At 33.9% G+C, this 15,316-nt stretch overlaps 4 protein-coding genes across 4 annotated transcripts; 2 read left to right on the forward strand and 2 right to left on the reverse strand.

The window, feature by feature from the left end:
* The first annotated feature begins 1,129 nt into the window (after positions 1-1,129).
* On the forward strand, positions 1,130-3,796 carry LOC106393226 (cinnamyl alcohol dehydrogenase 7). Its single transcript, XM_022713886.2, has 4 exons — positions 1,130-1,452; positions 1,553-1,666; positions 2,304-2,971; positions 3,420-3,796. Exons 1-4 carry the CDS (start codon positions 1,187-1,189, stop codon positions 3,623-3,625), a joined length of 1,254 nt encoding a protein of 417 aa, XP_022569607.2. The 5' UTR covers positions 1,130-1,186; the 3' UTR covers positions 3,626-3,796.
* A 1,327-nt stretch (positions 3,797-5,123) lies between these two features.
* LOC106361384 (cinnamyl alcohol dehydrogenase 8-like) lies at positions 5,124-8,643 on the forward strand. The gene is made up of 4 exons (XM_013801119.3): positions 5,124-5,373; positions 6,696-6,809; positions 7,408-8,075; positions 8,289-8,643. Exons 1-4 carry the CDS (start codon positions 5,300-5,302, stop codon positions 8,492-8,494), a joined length of 1,062 nt encoding a protein of 353 aa, XP_013656573.1. The 5' UTR covers positions 5,124-5,299; the 3' UTR covers positions 8,495-8,643.
* A 268-nt stretch (positions 8,644-8,911) lies between these two features.
* On the reverse strand, positions 8,912-11,165 carry LOC106393211 (pentatricopeptide repeat-containing protein At4g38010-like). Its single transcript, XM_013833943.3, has one exon. The coding sequence runs from the start codon at positions 10,759-10,761 to the stop codon at positions 9,103-9,105; it is 1,659 nt and encodes a 552-aa protein (XP_013689397.2). The 5' UTR covers positions 10,762-11,165; the 3' UTR covers positions 8,912-9,102.
* A 117-nt stretch (positions 11,166-11,282) lies between these two features.
* Positions 11,283-15,237, reverse strand: LOC106359063 (rhamnogalacturonate lyase-like). Its single transcript, XM_048737850.1, has 13 exons — positions 14,700-15,237; positions 14,303-14,360; positions 14,086-14,201; positions 13,943-13,996; positions 13,557-13,790; positions 13,311-13,458; positions 13,026-13,196; positions 12,785-12,943; positions 12,594-12,700; positions 12,424-12,502; positions 12,012-12,310; positions 11,805-11,921; positions 11,283-11,723 (listed from the first exon to the last, which is right to left on the reverse strand). The coding sequence occupies exons 1-13, from the start codon at positions 14,843-14,845 to the stop codon at positions 11,363-11,365; spliced, it is 2,049 nt and encodes a 682-aa protein (XP_048593807.1). The 5' UTR covers positions 14,846-15,237; the 3' UTR covers positions 11,283-11,362.
* Positions 15,238-15,316: the final 79 nt, after the last annotated feature.

Consider the following 15,316-nt stretch of genomic DNA (forward strand, 5'->3'; position numbering starts at 1 on the left):
TTTATTTTTATATAAACATTTTGTTTTCAATTCTACATTGGTATATATTAATATATATGAGGTGTGTCTATCATTTTCTAAAACATAATAATTTTATCGTATATTTTTTGTATTGAATTGGTTGTTTCCAGATCACATTTTTTTTCTTGGAAAAGATTGATAGTTATTTAATTCCTATAGTGTAGTAGACATATTATTTAGTTTCTGTAATCTAGAAAGTGAATTATTTAGATCTATAATAATGATAAGATTAGAATTAAATGTAACATGAATTTCTAGTAATAGGTCTATTAGGTCAATTTTTTAAAAAATATAACACATGAGTCAAGGTTATGACTTCTCTTTTAATATATAAGACTAGCAATAATAATTACGAAAACTGAAAAAAAACTTTACGAAAACGAAGGAAGAAGACATCAGTATCATACATTCAGTTTTGTTTTGTTTACCGAGAATTATGAGTTATCAGACTTATGACTATGTTTTTGAATCCACAACAAATCTTCAAATCTCAAAGTATAACTTATTTGTAATGAACGTAATTCACTATGAAATTAGAAGTAAAATTCTAACTAAGTGGTGGTAGTTTAGTGATAATTTTTTTGGAGCTTGGTATGTACGTATCCACATCAGTTTTGGGTTCGATTCTTCCTACGGACTAAATTATCATCATTTGGCCAGTCTTGGCTTGGACTTCGGTCCAAATGGTTTATATGGTGGATCGTAACAGATAATCGGTTCATCCCTGTTATTAGTCAGAAGATATTCCAAACTTGAGTTAGGCAGTGTGGTAGTAGTCAGTCCAATATTTAGTACTAAATGCGTTCCTCCCAAGACCGACCAGATCAGCCGATAGGATTTATCAAAAAAAAAAAAAAATCTCGTAACAATATTTGGTTCGCGTGAGATCACACCTACTATATAGTCTGAAAGTTCACTGGTTTCACCTAGTATATAGTCTGAAAGCTCATTGGTTTATAGTTCAAAAAAAAGTTCATATGGTAAAACAATTACAAACATCAAATATACGTTATGAAAATGGTCCAACAGAGTAATGAGTAATAGTACTCACTACTCACTCCTCAACCTACTATATAGTCCGAAAGTTCATTGTTTTATAGTGTATATATGGTAAAATAAGTTCAAAAACATCAAATAAACGTAATGAAAATGGTCCAAGCGAGTGATGAGTAATAGTACTCATATCGGTTCAACAAGCCTCTCCTATATTGATGACAAAAAAAAAAAAAAAGCCTCTCCTATATTAAACCGTGTCACTCCTCTTCACTATTCCTACATTTCTCAATTATTGATATCATCACTCAAAGAACAATTCTCAGCCTTATTCTCTTATTGCTTATCCATAATGGGAGAGGTCCTTAAGAAGGAGGCGTACGGACTGGCTGTAAAAGACGAATCTGGAGTTATCTCGCCTTTCCGTTTCTCAAGAAGGTTCCAGTTTCCTTTTAACGAATTGATGATCTCTATGAATTATGTTTCATATTATATGTTTTCTTTGAATGAAACTTAATTTCGTGGGATTAATGTATAGGGAGACAGGAGAAAATGATGTGAGGTTAAAAGTGTTGTTCTGTGGAATTTGCCACACAGATTTAAGCATGGCCATAAACGAGTGGGGGTTTACTAGTTACCCCCTTGTCCCCGGGTAAGACAACATTTGGATACTCAAAAGATACTCAAAATCATATCAATAATGGAATTTAATATGAAAACATTCCATCTGATCAAATCCAAATAAAAAAATTTAGAAACCGTAAAATTTTGATTCAGATTCAAATAATAATATTTAAGATTACGGATCAGTATCCCAATCCCAGACATGGTAAATTCTAATCTTACAATTCATAACCCTTAAATATACTAAAGTTTTGTAAGAGATACTCAAAATCAAAGATAGAAATATTATTTATGAAAAGATTCCATCTGAGATTCAGTTCAAAGAATTTGGATATTTTAACACTTTGAGTTTGAATTCAAATATTTAAGTTAAGCAAAAACTGTCCGGATCCCAAATATCGTGAATTTCTGATATATTTTTGACAAATTTGAATTTCTGATATTATAATCAATACCTGTTAAATATATTAAAGTTAGAGATTATGTACTTTTATATATAAAAGATATACAATTTTTAAGTTTATTATAAGTTATAACATATCATATCATATTATTTTTAATAAATGTTTCCAAAAATATAATTTTAGAATTTATTTGGGTGTTCTTTTGAAAATTGTTTTTTTTTTTTTGGTTTTTCATAATTAACCTCATTATAATTGTTTCAGGCATGAAATAGTGGGCGTGGTGACTGAAGTCGGAGCCAAAGTGACTAAATTCAACGCCGGAGACAAAGTGGGAGTTGGTTATATGGTCAGCTCATGCGGGTCATGTGAAACCTGCATTGATGACCAAGAGAACTACTGTCCAAAAATGATCCTAACGTCCGGAGGCAAGTATTACGATGACACTATAACATATGGTGGTTACTCCGACCATATGGTTTGTGAAGAGGACTACATCATCCGTATTCCAGAAAATCTTCCCTTAGACGCTACCGCGCCGCTACTCTGCGCTGGGACCACCGTCTATTCCCCGATGAAGTATCACGGGCTTGACAAGCCGGGTATGCACATTGGTGTGGTGGGACTAGGCGGTTTAGGTCATGTAGCTGTGAAATTTGCTAAGGCTATGGGTACTAAGGTTACAGTTATTAGTACTTCGGATAGGAAGAGAGACGAGGCGTTAACTCGGCTTGGTGCGGATCTGTTCTTGGTGAGCCGTGACCCGGAACAGATGAAGGATGCAATGGGTACTATGGATGGTATTATTGATACCGTATCTGCTCCTCATCCAGTTCTTCCGATTCTTGATTTGCTTAAATATAAGGGTAAACTTATTATGGTTGGTGCACCTGATAAACCGCTTGAGCTTCCGGTTCTGCCTCTCATCTTTGGTAAGAGCCATCTTTTTTGACGATTATCTCACATGATACTTTTATTGTCGATTCATAAGCTTATAAATTATAATATGTATATGGTTTTCATGACGAAATACTAACCCTTTTTTTAGAGTATGTTGTCTTTAGCCAAATTTAAGGATTGTCTTAATTTCAAAATCTCGACCCTAGACAGATTAAACATTATAATCCCTAAAATTTAAGAAATAATTTACATAAACATATGTCTCAAATTTTTGAATTTTTTTTTATTAATAAAACTTCTACTAAATTACATATAGTTTTTTAAATCTCTGGGCCGGTCCTGGTATTTTGTATCATTAATAAAATCTACCGACATATATATCCATGACTATTATCAATTTATCATAACAAATTTAATAACATTTCAAGTGTACAGTTGATAAACATTGAGAATATATTTGTGGTTGTGAATATATAATAGGGAAAAAGATGGTGGTGGGAAGTATGGTAGGAGGGATAAAAGAGACTCAAGAGATGATGGATTTGGCCGGAAAACACAACATCACGGCAGATATTGAGCTTATCTCTGCGGATTATGTCAACACTGCCATGAAACGGCTCGAGAAGGCTGACGTTAGATACCGTTTTGTGATTGATGTTGCCAACACCTTGAAGCCTAGTCCTTAATTATAAATCTTAAGAATTGAAGTTCCCTAGAAGCCTTTTTTTTTCTTGTTTCGTTTGTTGTAATAAGTTACGTGTTGTTTGTCTGTAGCACTAATATTGTGCCCTATAAATTGAATCAACTTGAATGTAATGTTTGCTATATAAATAAGATCTTGGGAAGTTTAATTCTAATCGTAGGTTTTGACTGGTGATACTGTAAAATCTCAAAAATATTGGAAAATAAAAATATTACATGTATAAGTGAATGTTTGTTTTTCAGTTCATATTAATTGGTCTTGTATAGGTTCTTAAGGTTGAAATATGCTGGGTGTAAATGATAGAAGCTGTGTTGTCTGAGCAATCCGACCAATAATAACATATGATTGATTATAAAGTACCAAGATTTTTATGCATAGTTTCTTGATAGAAGACTTGCTCTTGTCTCTTGATAGTATAAACACTTTTCATAAGGTATGATTTCGGGACTAAATTCAAACTATACGTTTGGTCTAATATCCAGGTGCATGTATTTTAACAGTGTAAACGCGTTTAGTTATGAGTATGTTGCGTAGACGACACTATTTGGGAGCAAAGCAAGTATGTATAGACCACAAGAACAGACAAACAATACACGACTACACTGACAAAATCATATAACTTTGAACTTTGAAGCAGTGTTTTTTTTTTTTTGAAACACAACTTATATTAATGCCATAGAAAGAGTTAGGTGCTAGCCATTAAGACTTCACCCTCTACAAGTCCCTGTTTTGCCAACAAGTCAGCAACAGTGTTCTTATCTCTAGAAATCCATTGGAAAAAGATAACATCAAATTGAACAGAGTAGTTGTGAATGTCGTCATTTTTACGTTTATTCGATTTAATCAATACGAATAATATGGGAAAATAGCTTTCCTAACGCGTCGACAAAAAAAAAAAATAGCTTTCCTAACGCTCGCAGTGGCCCGCGCACGTACAGACTTGTCGGTGTGCCAGGTCCATACAGTATGTGGTTCAACGAGTTCCACACACTTAATATGGCTTTTTAATTATGCTCGGAAAATGAAAATTAGATAGAACTGAAGAACGACAAATTTTTGGTTACAAGGAATATAAAAGCACGTTTTACATATTCGTTATGAAACTACTTTGCTTTTATTTAATATATAATTTGTTTTGTTTTTTTGTTGAAGATACAACATATTTGGTCAGAGCAAGGTTTAAGTTTCAACCAATACATTTTCATTTTGGCTATTACCAAAACTTTAATAGCTTGAACATTTGTGACGTCTCTTCTTCTCAATGTTTCAGCAGATCTGGTTCATATTCTAACAGCAGTTCTGTTGCATTCATACCAATTTATGAATGTATCATATTCACGCATGCTTAGCAAACAAACTAATACCTAATGTATTCATACTTATCTTGTAGAGTCAAAGATTTAACACCTCTAAAAATGGCAAGAAAATATACAAGGAAGAAAAGAACGAGTCATTGAGGTAATCTTATAGTGTGAATGGTCCTAATGGCTCCCGATCCCGTCGGTGCCACAATCCCTTCCTATATTAAAGATCTTGTCTCTCCTCAAAAACTTAAACTTCTCAAATTATTTAGAAGTGCATTCACATAAAAGCCAAACCACACACTTGCTTACTTCTCCAATCCATTTCTCTAACTTTTGATCTTCTTTGATCCATTATGGGAAAGGAGGCATTCGGATTGGCCGCAAAAGACAATTCTGGAGTTCTCTCGACTTTCCATTTCTCTAGAAGGTTTTTTATACAAAAATATCTATAATATTATTTGAGAAATCACTTTTTTATGTGGCGTGTTTACGTTAACTCTCACGGTGGTTTATTACATTGATAGCCTTAATGAATTAAGTTTATTATATAATTGCCATTATTAATGCTTTTTTCTATAAATACATTCTTATTATAACCAAATTGTTATAAAAAAAGAATTTCATATAAAAGACAATATCTATAAATATTTCTGTTTTATTTTCATTTTTTTATTAATAAAACCATATTATGATGATTTATTACTAATTGAGTTTATTATTATAGCTATCGTTATTAATATTTTCATTTTTATTTTAGTTTTTATTAATAAAACCATATTTTACGAAAAAGGCAATATTTTATTATTAAAATGCAAAATTTTAATATATTTCAAATATATTATTTCTTAATAAAAAGGAAAATATGGAATATACCATTTCATAATTATACAATTTTTTTATTTCTACAAAAATATCAGCACAATTTTATGCAATTTGGTTTACATCATAAAGCCTTAATCCTCATACTATTTAAATGCTTCAAATATCATAAATAAGAAACTGATTCTCATATATCTAAACTATTAAACATCGACATCAATATAAATAATTAAATATCAGTCAATCATTCATTATTCACATAAAATCTTTTTTATTCATAAAAATTTGTCTTTCCTTGGTAGGAAAACAATTTCTATGACTTCCATCCGAAAATTCCGTTCTTCTTTATATGCATCTAAAATTAAAATAAACATTATGACGTGTTTGGAAAAAAAATATCTTAAAGAAACTGTTTTTAATAAGATGGTTTTGATTTTTTTTTTTTTGATAAAAGATTTTCTATTAAGATGGTTTTGATTTGATGATGATGATGATTTAAAAAACGCATATCTTTCAACTTTGATTAATCCTACAATAAACAAAAACATAATTGAAGAAGAGTAACTGTAACAACTAAGAAGTTCGAGAAACAATTGGTAAAGTTTTAATCCAAAATAATTAACACATTTAAGATCAATTTTTACACTAGATTTTAGAAATAAAGATTATGGCCAAATTGAATATATTGCAAAAAAAATCATAACACTGCAACTAAATAATTTATAAATAAAACTTTAATTAAAATAACATGAAAATACACAAACAAATACAACTAATAAACATTACCCAAAATTATTACATTTTGGTTTATTACAAAAGTTTATGCCCGTGCATAGGCGCAGGTGTCAGTCACCTAGTGAATTAATATCTATCAATGACCCTATATACTTTTTGTATTAATGAAAAATAAGTTTTGGTCGAATTGTGTAGGGAGACAGGAGAGAAGGATGTTAGGTTCAAAGTTTTGTTCTGTGGAATCTGTCACTCTGATTTGCATATGATCAAGAATGAGTGGGGAATATCTACTTACCCTCTCGTCCCCGGGTACGTAATACATAAATTTATGTTTTACCAATCTTATAATATGTGTGTGTTAGAGTAAAATATGTATGTTATTTAAACATAAAACGACGTATGAACATTATTTCTAAGAGTACAAATGATCAAAAGATTTGTGGGGCAATAATTAGGCGTTTAGTGGAGGACTATCGACTATGCGGGTTATTGAGAGCTTAGAAAAGGTTTATATGTTATCAAATTATTGATTTATTTTTATATATTTTATATTTTTATCAGATATTTTCATTTTAAAATTAATTATAAAATTATTTTAGTGACCTATAAAAATTAGATTTGCAAAAAGAAAGAAACTAGACATAGATTTGAACTAACATTATTGGTTGATTTAAAAAGAATATATAAATTTAGATTAATATTGTTTTAGAACAGTTTAAACCGATTTGATTAGTATAAGTTAGGTTTTAATAAAACCGTTTCGGTTATTACGTGGGCGTCTAATTTAAACCGATTTTTTTTTTTGGTAACTGAAATGAAATGAACCGATTTTTAGAACATCAATAACTATTAAATTAGGTGATGAGCATTTTTAAATCCGAAACTTGTGTTTTTCTTATTTGTTCAGGCATGAGATTGTTGGTGTGGTGACTGAAGTGGGAAGCAAAGTGACTAAATTCAAAACTGGAGACAAAGTCGGAGTAGGTTGCATGGTTGGCTCGTGCGGATCATGTGATAGCTGCACCGAAGGTCTCGAGAACTACTGTCCAAAATCGATCCAAACGTACGGATTCAAGTATTACGACGACACAATAACCTACGGTGGTTACTCCGACAACATGGTTTGCGACGAAGGTTTCATCATCCGTATGCCCGACAATCTCCCATTGGACGCTGCTGCTCCGCTACTATGCGCGGGGATCACGGTGTACTCCCCGCTAAAATATCACGGGCTCGACAAGCCTGGCATGCACATTGGTGTGGTTGGACTAGGCGGTTTGGGTCACGTTGCGGTGAAATTTGCTAAGGCTATGGGTCTTAAGGTTACGGTTATTAGTACTTCGGATAGTAAGAGAGACGAAGCGATTAATAGGCTTGGTGCGGACGCGTTCGTGGTGAGCCGTGACCAAAAACAGATTAAGGATGCAATGAGGACGTTGGATGGTATTATTAATACCGTATCTGCGACTCATTCCCTTCTTCCTCTGCTCGGTTTGTTAAAGCCCAAGGGAAAACTTGTTATGGTTGGTGCACCAGAAAAGCCACTCGAGCTCCCGGTCATGCCTCTCATCTTCGGTAAGCCTATTATGTCCGTATTTAGCCATATTTATGTGGTTTTAGTAACAAATCCGTTTACTTTCTTGCGGTAATTTTTTTGTGTACAAAAAAAGTGCGGAATAACCTCTTTTATTGACTAAAATTTGGTTTAAACATATAAACATTTGACAAGAAAAAAGTTAGTGAAAATAACATTAGATTTTTTTTTTTTTTGTTATTGTGTATGTCTAGAGAGGAAGATGGTAATGGGAAGTATGATAGGAGGGATAAAAGAGACTCAAGAGATGGTGGATATGGCAGGAAAACACAACATCACTGCTGATATTGAGCTTATCTCTGCGGACTATGTCAACACTGCCATGGAACGGCTCGAGAAGGCCGACGTTAGATACCGTTTTGTGATTGATGTTGCCAACACATTGAAGCCTACTCCTTAATTATAAATCTTAAAAATTGAAGTTCCATAATGATATTGTTCTTGTTTGGTTTGTTGTAATAAGTTTTATGTTGTTTATTGAGGAGGTTGGGGCTATGTAGTATACCTTAATCAAATTAATAAACTTGAAACATCCTTATACTTTTCATATATGATAAGGTTTTGGGGGGTAATACAACCTAGTTATATTATTATCAATGGCATATAACCATTATTGTTCTCAAATATTGTATCCATGCATAAGCTATTGATGAAAAAAATATATTAAAATATCCCCCTTTTGTAGTAATTTTCAACATAATAAATTGCCTGATTTTTCAAGAAAAAGTACTGTTTAAAATTTAATCAGTACCGATAAAACTAGTTTAATTGGTTGAACCCACATTTGTGTGATATTCATGTACCATGTAACTGCATATAAATGACAACATATATTTATTTTTTTAAATTGTATATGCACATAATAAGATGAAGAACCAAGAAGAACGTGAAGTAGAAGAGGACAAGTTAAGCTTTAGGCAGAGACAAGCGAGAAACTCATGAACTCTGGCTAAGTATGCAAGACTTTCTCTCGTAACCATACATCCATCATCATTGTTCTATGCCAAATTAATTAACGTCTATAGCACTTGATCCTGGAACCTTTGAGATTCCTTTTACCTTCATCAATCTCCTAATCTTAGCAACATCATTCCATCTTCTGTTAGCAGCAAAAATGTTAGACAGTAACACATAAACGCCACTATCTTCAAACTCCATCTCTAAAAAACTATCCAATATCTCTTTAGGAAGCTCCGTTAATGTCTCTCTACTCTTACAAGCACTAAGAATAGCTCCACATATAAGCACATCCGGTTTAACCGGCATCGATTTAACAAGCTCCAACGCTTCCTCTAACAATCCAGCTCTACAAAGCATATCGATCAAGCATCCATAATGCTCTAGCTTAGGAGACAGATTGTATTCTCCGGTTGTCATCTTATAGAAATATCTTCTCCCTTCATCTACCAAACCGGTGTGGCAACAAGCGTTTAAAACCGCGAGAAAAGTCACCTCATTGGGCTTAAAACCGAGCTTAACCATCTCTTCGAAGTATCTAAGAGACTCATGCCCATGTCCATGGATAGCTAAACCACCTAACAGAGCGTTCCAAGTATACACATTCTTGCTTCTGATTCCGTTGAAAACCTCCAAACCTGTTTCGATGCATCCACATTTCGCATACATGTCAACAACCGCTGTTCCGATATGCGTGTCCCATTTGATCCCAGCGCTCACAACATACTCATGAACCCATCTCCCGTACTCCACAGCTCCTAAGCTAGCACACGCAGAGAGAACACTTGTAAGTATATGCCCATCTGGCTTAACCCCAGAAGACGTTTGCATCAGAGAAAAAAACAACTCAACCGCCTCGTTAGGCTTTTTACACTGAACCAATCCACTGATCATACTGTTCCAAGAAACTTTATCTTTCACTTGCAGCTCACCAAAGACTCTCTTCGCATCACACAGCTGCTCACATTTTACATACATATCTATAAGAGCGTTACCAATCTCCAACCTGAACAAATAAGCTTTCTTCATTATCAATCCATGGATCCCTTGCCCTAACCTTAACCACCCTACTCTCCCACTAGCAACCAACGCACAAACATACGTAGCCAGATTAGCCTCAACATCCATCTTTAGAAACATCCTCAAAGCTTCTTTATACAACCCAATCCTCGAGAAACCCGATATAACGCCGGTCCACGAAACCACATCTCTCACAGGCATTTCGTCGAACACTTTACACGCACTCTTTAAATCTCCGCACGTGCCGTAACAATGAAGAAGCGAGTTCTGCACATATACATCGCTCAAGAAACCCATCTTCGTGACATACCCATGAATCTGTTTCCCTTCTCCGATCCCTGAGAACTTCCCGCAGGCTTTGAAAAGCGGTGGAAACGTGTACGTGTCCGGTGGAAACCCATTGCTCAGAAACGTTCGGTAAACAAGGATCGTCGCTCTGGGTTTATCGCAGACTGCGTAGCTTGATAAGAGCGTGTTGTACGGGAAAGAGGTTGAGGAAGGAAGGATTCTGTGGAGGAATACGCAGCTGTAAGATGCGAAGTCTGCGGATTTACCGAAAAAGGTCACGACTTTTTCGACGACTGAGTCGTCACGAAGAAGATGGCGAGAAATTAGCTGAGTCTGTATCTGTTTGAAGACGCGAAGAGAAATGCATCGGCTAGTCAACTCCAGAAGAGCTGATTTCTCCATGAAAGAGATACAGAGGAAGAAGAAGAAGAGAAGATAGAAACAGAGCCTGAGAAGTTATCTTATTGGGCCTTGTTTTTTAATATAATGGGCTTTTAGTACAAAGCCTGATAATTGTTTTATTCATGCACCAAAATATAACTTCTTAAAACCAAAATAGTCATGCTTCGGTCTGTTCCGGTTTGTAAGAACCAAAATATAAACTTGAATACTTATTACAAATCCAAATCAATTTCATAAATAGTATCTTAAAAGAAACATCTCAAAATCAGTAAATCTCTAAAAGCACCTCCATCAGTAAGAAACTATGTAAGTTTCTAAAATTAAAAAAAATATTAATATTATAATTATTTTTTTATTTTTTATTTTCTTAAAACCAATTAAATCATTTTTCCTTCTTAATAGATTGATAAGTGTCCTTTGAGTATACTAATAGTTTCTTAAAACCTATAAGTTTAAGAATTTTACAGATTTTCTCTCTTCTAATTTTATTGTATTTTCTTTTTATTAAAATCTTTAGGACTATGCAAGATATAATCTCCTAACAATTGTATAAAAGAAATCAATGAAAAAAAACAAATATTATATAATGTCTAGTATGAATCTAAGCTGTAGAAGGCTCTTCAAGACGAATGTAATCATACATAAGACCTTCAAACGGCCCCACCGCTTTAGACTGACGTAGATAGATTGTGTTGGTCCCGATTCTTAGTAACCTTCCAGGTACATCAATGCTATAAAGATGGTAGGCTCCATGGATTCCATGTCTTGCTATAGCATTATCTCTTCCGACACCCGCAGATAACAATGGCCGAGAGTATTCGTTGTTGAACCGTACTTTTAAGTTAGCCCGTGCAGCCGAAGCTAAAGCTATTTGCAATGTGTAGCTACCTCGCCAGTTCACATATGGAAGTTCAAAAACAATCTGCCATGTCGCTGGTACATAGGTCGAACCACCAATGTTCCTGCAGTAAAAAGAATTGAATATTAATTTCAAAATACTTGAAATTCTATAAAACTTTTTTGTTTATATGATTTGTTTTTACCTTGTGACGTGAGCGTAGAACCAGTCTTGACTATAGTTACTAACTCCAACTGTGTAGACGAGATCATGGTTTGGATATAACTCCGTGTAACGTTGCCATAACCCATACTGCCTAAACCTGTGGAGCAAACAGCAAAACCGGAATCATTAGTACCAAAAACCGGTTTCGGAACAGTGTTAACTGGGATCATGACGGTTAAAGACTTACTTGTCAGTGTGGTTTAAGTATAACGGGTTCATTGTATTCTCGTATGGTTCCGGTACAAAGTATTCTCTGGCAGTTCGGTCCGGTACACCAATCTCCCATAACGTTGGACCATTCCTAGGAGGCTGGAACACAACTCTATCAAGACTTATCTCTGAACCTGCAGCTACGTTAACTAGGTTTTGGTATTTGAAGTCTCCGATAAAACCATGAACCCATCCGTATAGATTATACGTTCCCGGTCTAACGTTATCAATGGTGAAATAGCCGGTTTCGTTGGTCTGTGTCCAAAATTGGTATCCCTGCATAAACACAAAATAATATTTAACGATCAACGCATGTAATTAAATGATTTTGTTAAATTAAAGTTAAATCAAAATTAAAGAAAAGACGTCAAAGTGTAACAATGATAGACCTTAGTATTTGTTTGCCATGAACCAGCTTCTCCTGGCGGTGCTAAACCGATGTATGCATATCCTGCCGGAGCCAAGAACCTTGAAAACGTTTCCCAAGATTTTAAACATTATAAAAAGTCAAAAGTAAATATTTACTAATATTATTTTGGACTTGTGTATGTAAATATACCTGTCGTTGACAAAGAGTCGACCGGTAATGGTTCCTCTTTCTTGACGAGTAGGAAAGTCAGAGGACGCTACAAAACCGTACGGCCATGCTTCAACTTCTTGTTCGGTCTGAAGATTAAGAAAACGAGATTAACGTCTCTTCTTTAATAAGTTACGTATTAAAATAAAGATTATAACAAAACTATAGTAAACCTGTCGTTTAGCATCTTCCCATAACAAATGTTGTAGATTATTGCGGGTGGAATCAGAGTTTAAGTAGATGAATACAGGTCCCAAGACCTTTTTCCACGCTTCACCAGTTTTGTACCTTGTCTCCATGTCCGGACCAACATAATGCTGGCTTATAAAGGTCTGCATTATTACAAGATTAAAAACTATTATTTTCTAATTAATTTTGAAAATTAAGATTAATTAGTTTTGGATCAATCCTTACCGTGAGGGTCGTGGGACCGACGTGAGACGTGAGCTCCTGTTTGACCGGTCCACCAGAGCGGTATTCACCGCTCGGTGAGATGAGCCAGAAACCAACATTGGACTTGGTCGATATCCAACCATGCACCTTGTTGTCCTTGACCTCACATGAGTACTGGTATTTATCATCCACCTAATATTATTCAATTTAAATGTTCAATACTCGAGTTAAGTTTAAAGATTTCTAATCCTTGTCTATCATATATTCAGTTTTAGAGCTTTTTAATTGTATATAAAAACTAATTACCTGGTTTTTGAACATATGGTTGTGAGGATTAGTCAATTTGACAGCCTCTTTGTAAGCAAGGGGCCTGGCACGGCCACTGTGGATGTCACGGTCATCGTCTGTTGGCATTTGTCTTTGCCGATTATCTGCCACCACCATGTAATGGAATCTACAAACATATTTACACCAATTTTTAATAAACTTTATTATTCAAACAAATAACATGAATATCATCGATTCTCTTATAAAGAAAACATATAAAAATACCTATCAGGGTTGAGTTTGAATGCGACTCGAATTAGACCCATCTCCACTTCTGGCCATTCGGGTTGTCTCTCAAAAATTCCATACGTGTAGATTCCTGAAGTATTCGTACGTATAATATACCTCTTGTCTACGTTTAATGGAATATGATCAGAACCACCATTCCATGTTCGGGAGAAAGAAATCTCCACTTGTTCTTCGTTTTGAGTTATGATTCTAAAGTTGGTTCCTTCGATTCTGTTGAACAAAGATAAATTAGCTTCGTAAATTACAAAAAGGCTATATTATTCTTGAAAATAAATTATCAAATCAATTGATACATGCTCTACAAATGTGAACATGTTCAACTGACAATTCTAGACAAATTATTAAATTAAATAGTTAATTACCTATCCAGCTTTGGGAGACTGTTGTTTTCTGTTTGCCATGTTATGTCCCAGTACCTGATAAACATTACACCAGAATTAAGTAAGCAGGACAATTTTCATATATTATTTGATTACTACAATATAAAATTGCTGAAATTAATTACCCTCGAGCTCGGAGATATGGATTAAGAACATTGCCGATTTCATTGTATTTGATCCCAGTTATTAATCCTTTAGGATTCGAGAAAGTCACTCTCACAATTCCATTGTCCACTATCACCTGAAAAAAATAAGTAATTTATATTAGTTATTTTTTCAGCTCTTAATGTATATATGCATGATATTTTCTACTATTATTGATTGAAGACATGGTGTACATACCTCTTTGTTTCTTATCTGCTGCACTGTTGGAGCTCTTGCACTTGTTCCCTTTAAGTTTCTGTAGAAGTTCAATAATAACAAATAAATAACGTTAATGAACTGAATTGAAAACGATCAGTACACATACTTACAATTAATTGAGTTAATTATAACGCATTGAAGGTTTGTTTCGAATGTTAGCTAGACACAAATAAAGAACTGAATAACCTTCAAGGACCTTTTGGTTAATCAAATTTTCTATGTCAAAGTTTATAATATCTTCAAACTCATGCGTGCTAAAACAAACGTAATATGCATGAGATTTGAGAAACATGTATACTTTGTGCGCATACATATATGTGTATGTGTATGCTTGACCGTAACGTAACATATCACGAAGATCAAAAGATAAACTGACCTTGTCGGCTCAGAAAAAGCTATCGGAAGAAGAAGCAACAGAAGGAAACATATCATCCACGAAGCTATCGTCTTCTGCGAAATCATCTTCTTTTTCCAAATCTCAAGATCGAATTTAATGTAAGAATAATATGTTTGCGGAGACATCCATATTTATATGTGTGGTTTATTTTCTTGTTAAACAAAGTCCAAGACTAAACGGGAATAGGTGCACCAAAACCTAACTAGGATCGGAGTTACTTTGACTTATGACATTAGAGTTCTAATATGACTCGGTGTCATATAAGAACACGGAAAAGATTTGAGTTTCCTGTTTTTGATTGTCCTTTTTATTTCCTTATTTTTTTCTCATAATACATAATTTATTTAATGGAAAACCTTCCTGATGAAAATTAAATTAGTAAAGAGTTGTTGTATTGCATTCAAAATTAAATTATTGTGAAGTTTTGTATTACATTCACGATGAACGTAACAAGTTGTTGTAACATTGGATTTTATTGCATGTTTTAATTTTGTTACAAATGATATTTAAATATTTTTTTTTTAATATTTCATGTATATTAAAGCTGTTTAAAGCTGTTTCATGTAGATTAAAGCTGTTTTCTCCATGAAAGAGAT

Source organism: Brassica napus, chromosome A8, assembly GCF_020379485.1.
Source record: "Brassica napus cultivar Da-Ae chromosome A8, Da-Ae, whole genome shotgun sequence".
Classification (NCBI taxonomy): Eukaryota; Viridiplantae; Streptophyta; class Magnoliopsida; order Brassicales; family Brassicaceae; genus Brassica; species Brassica napus.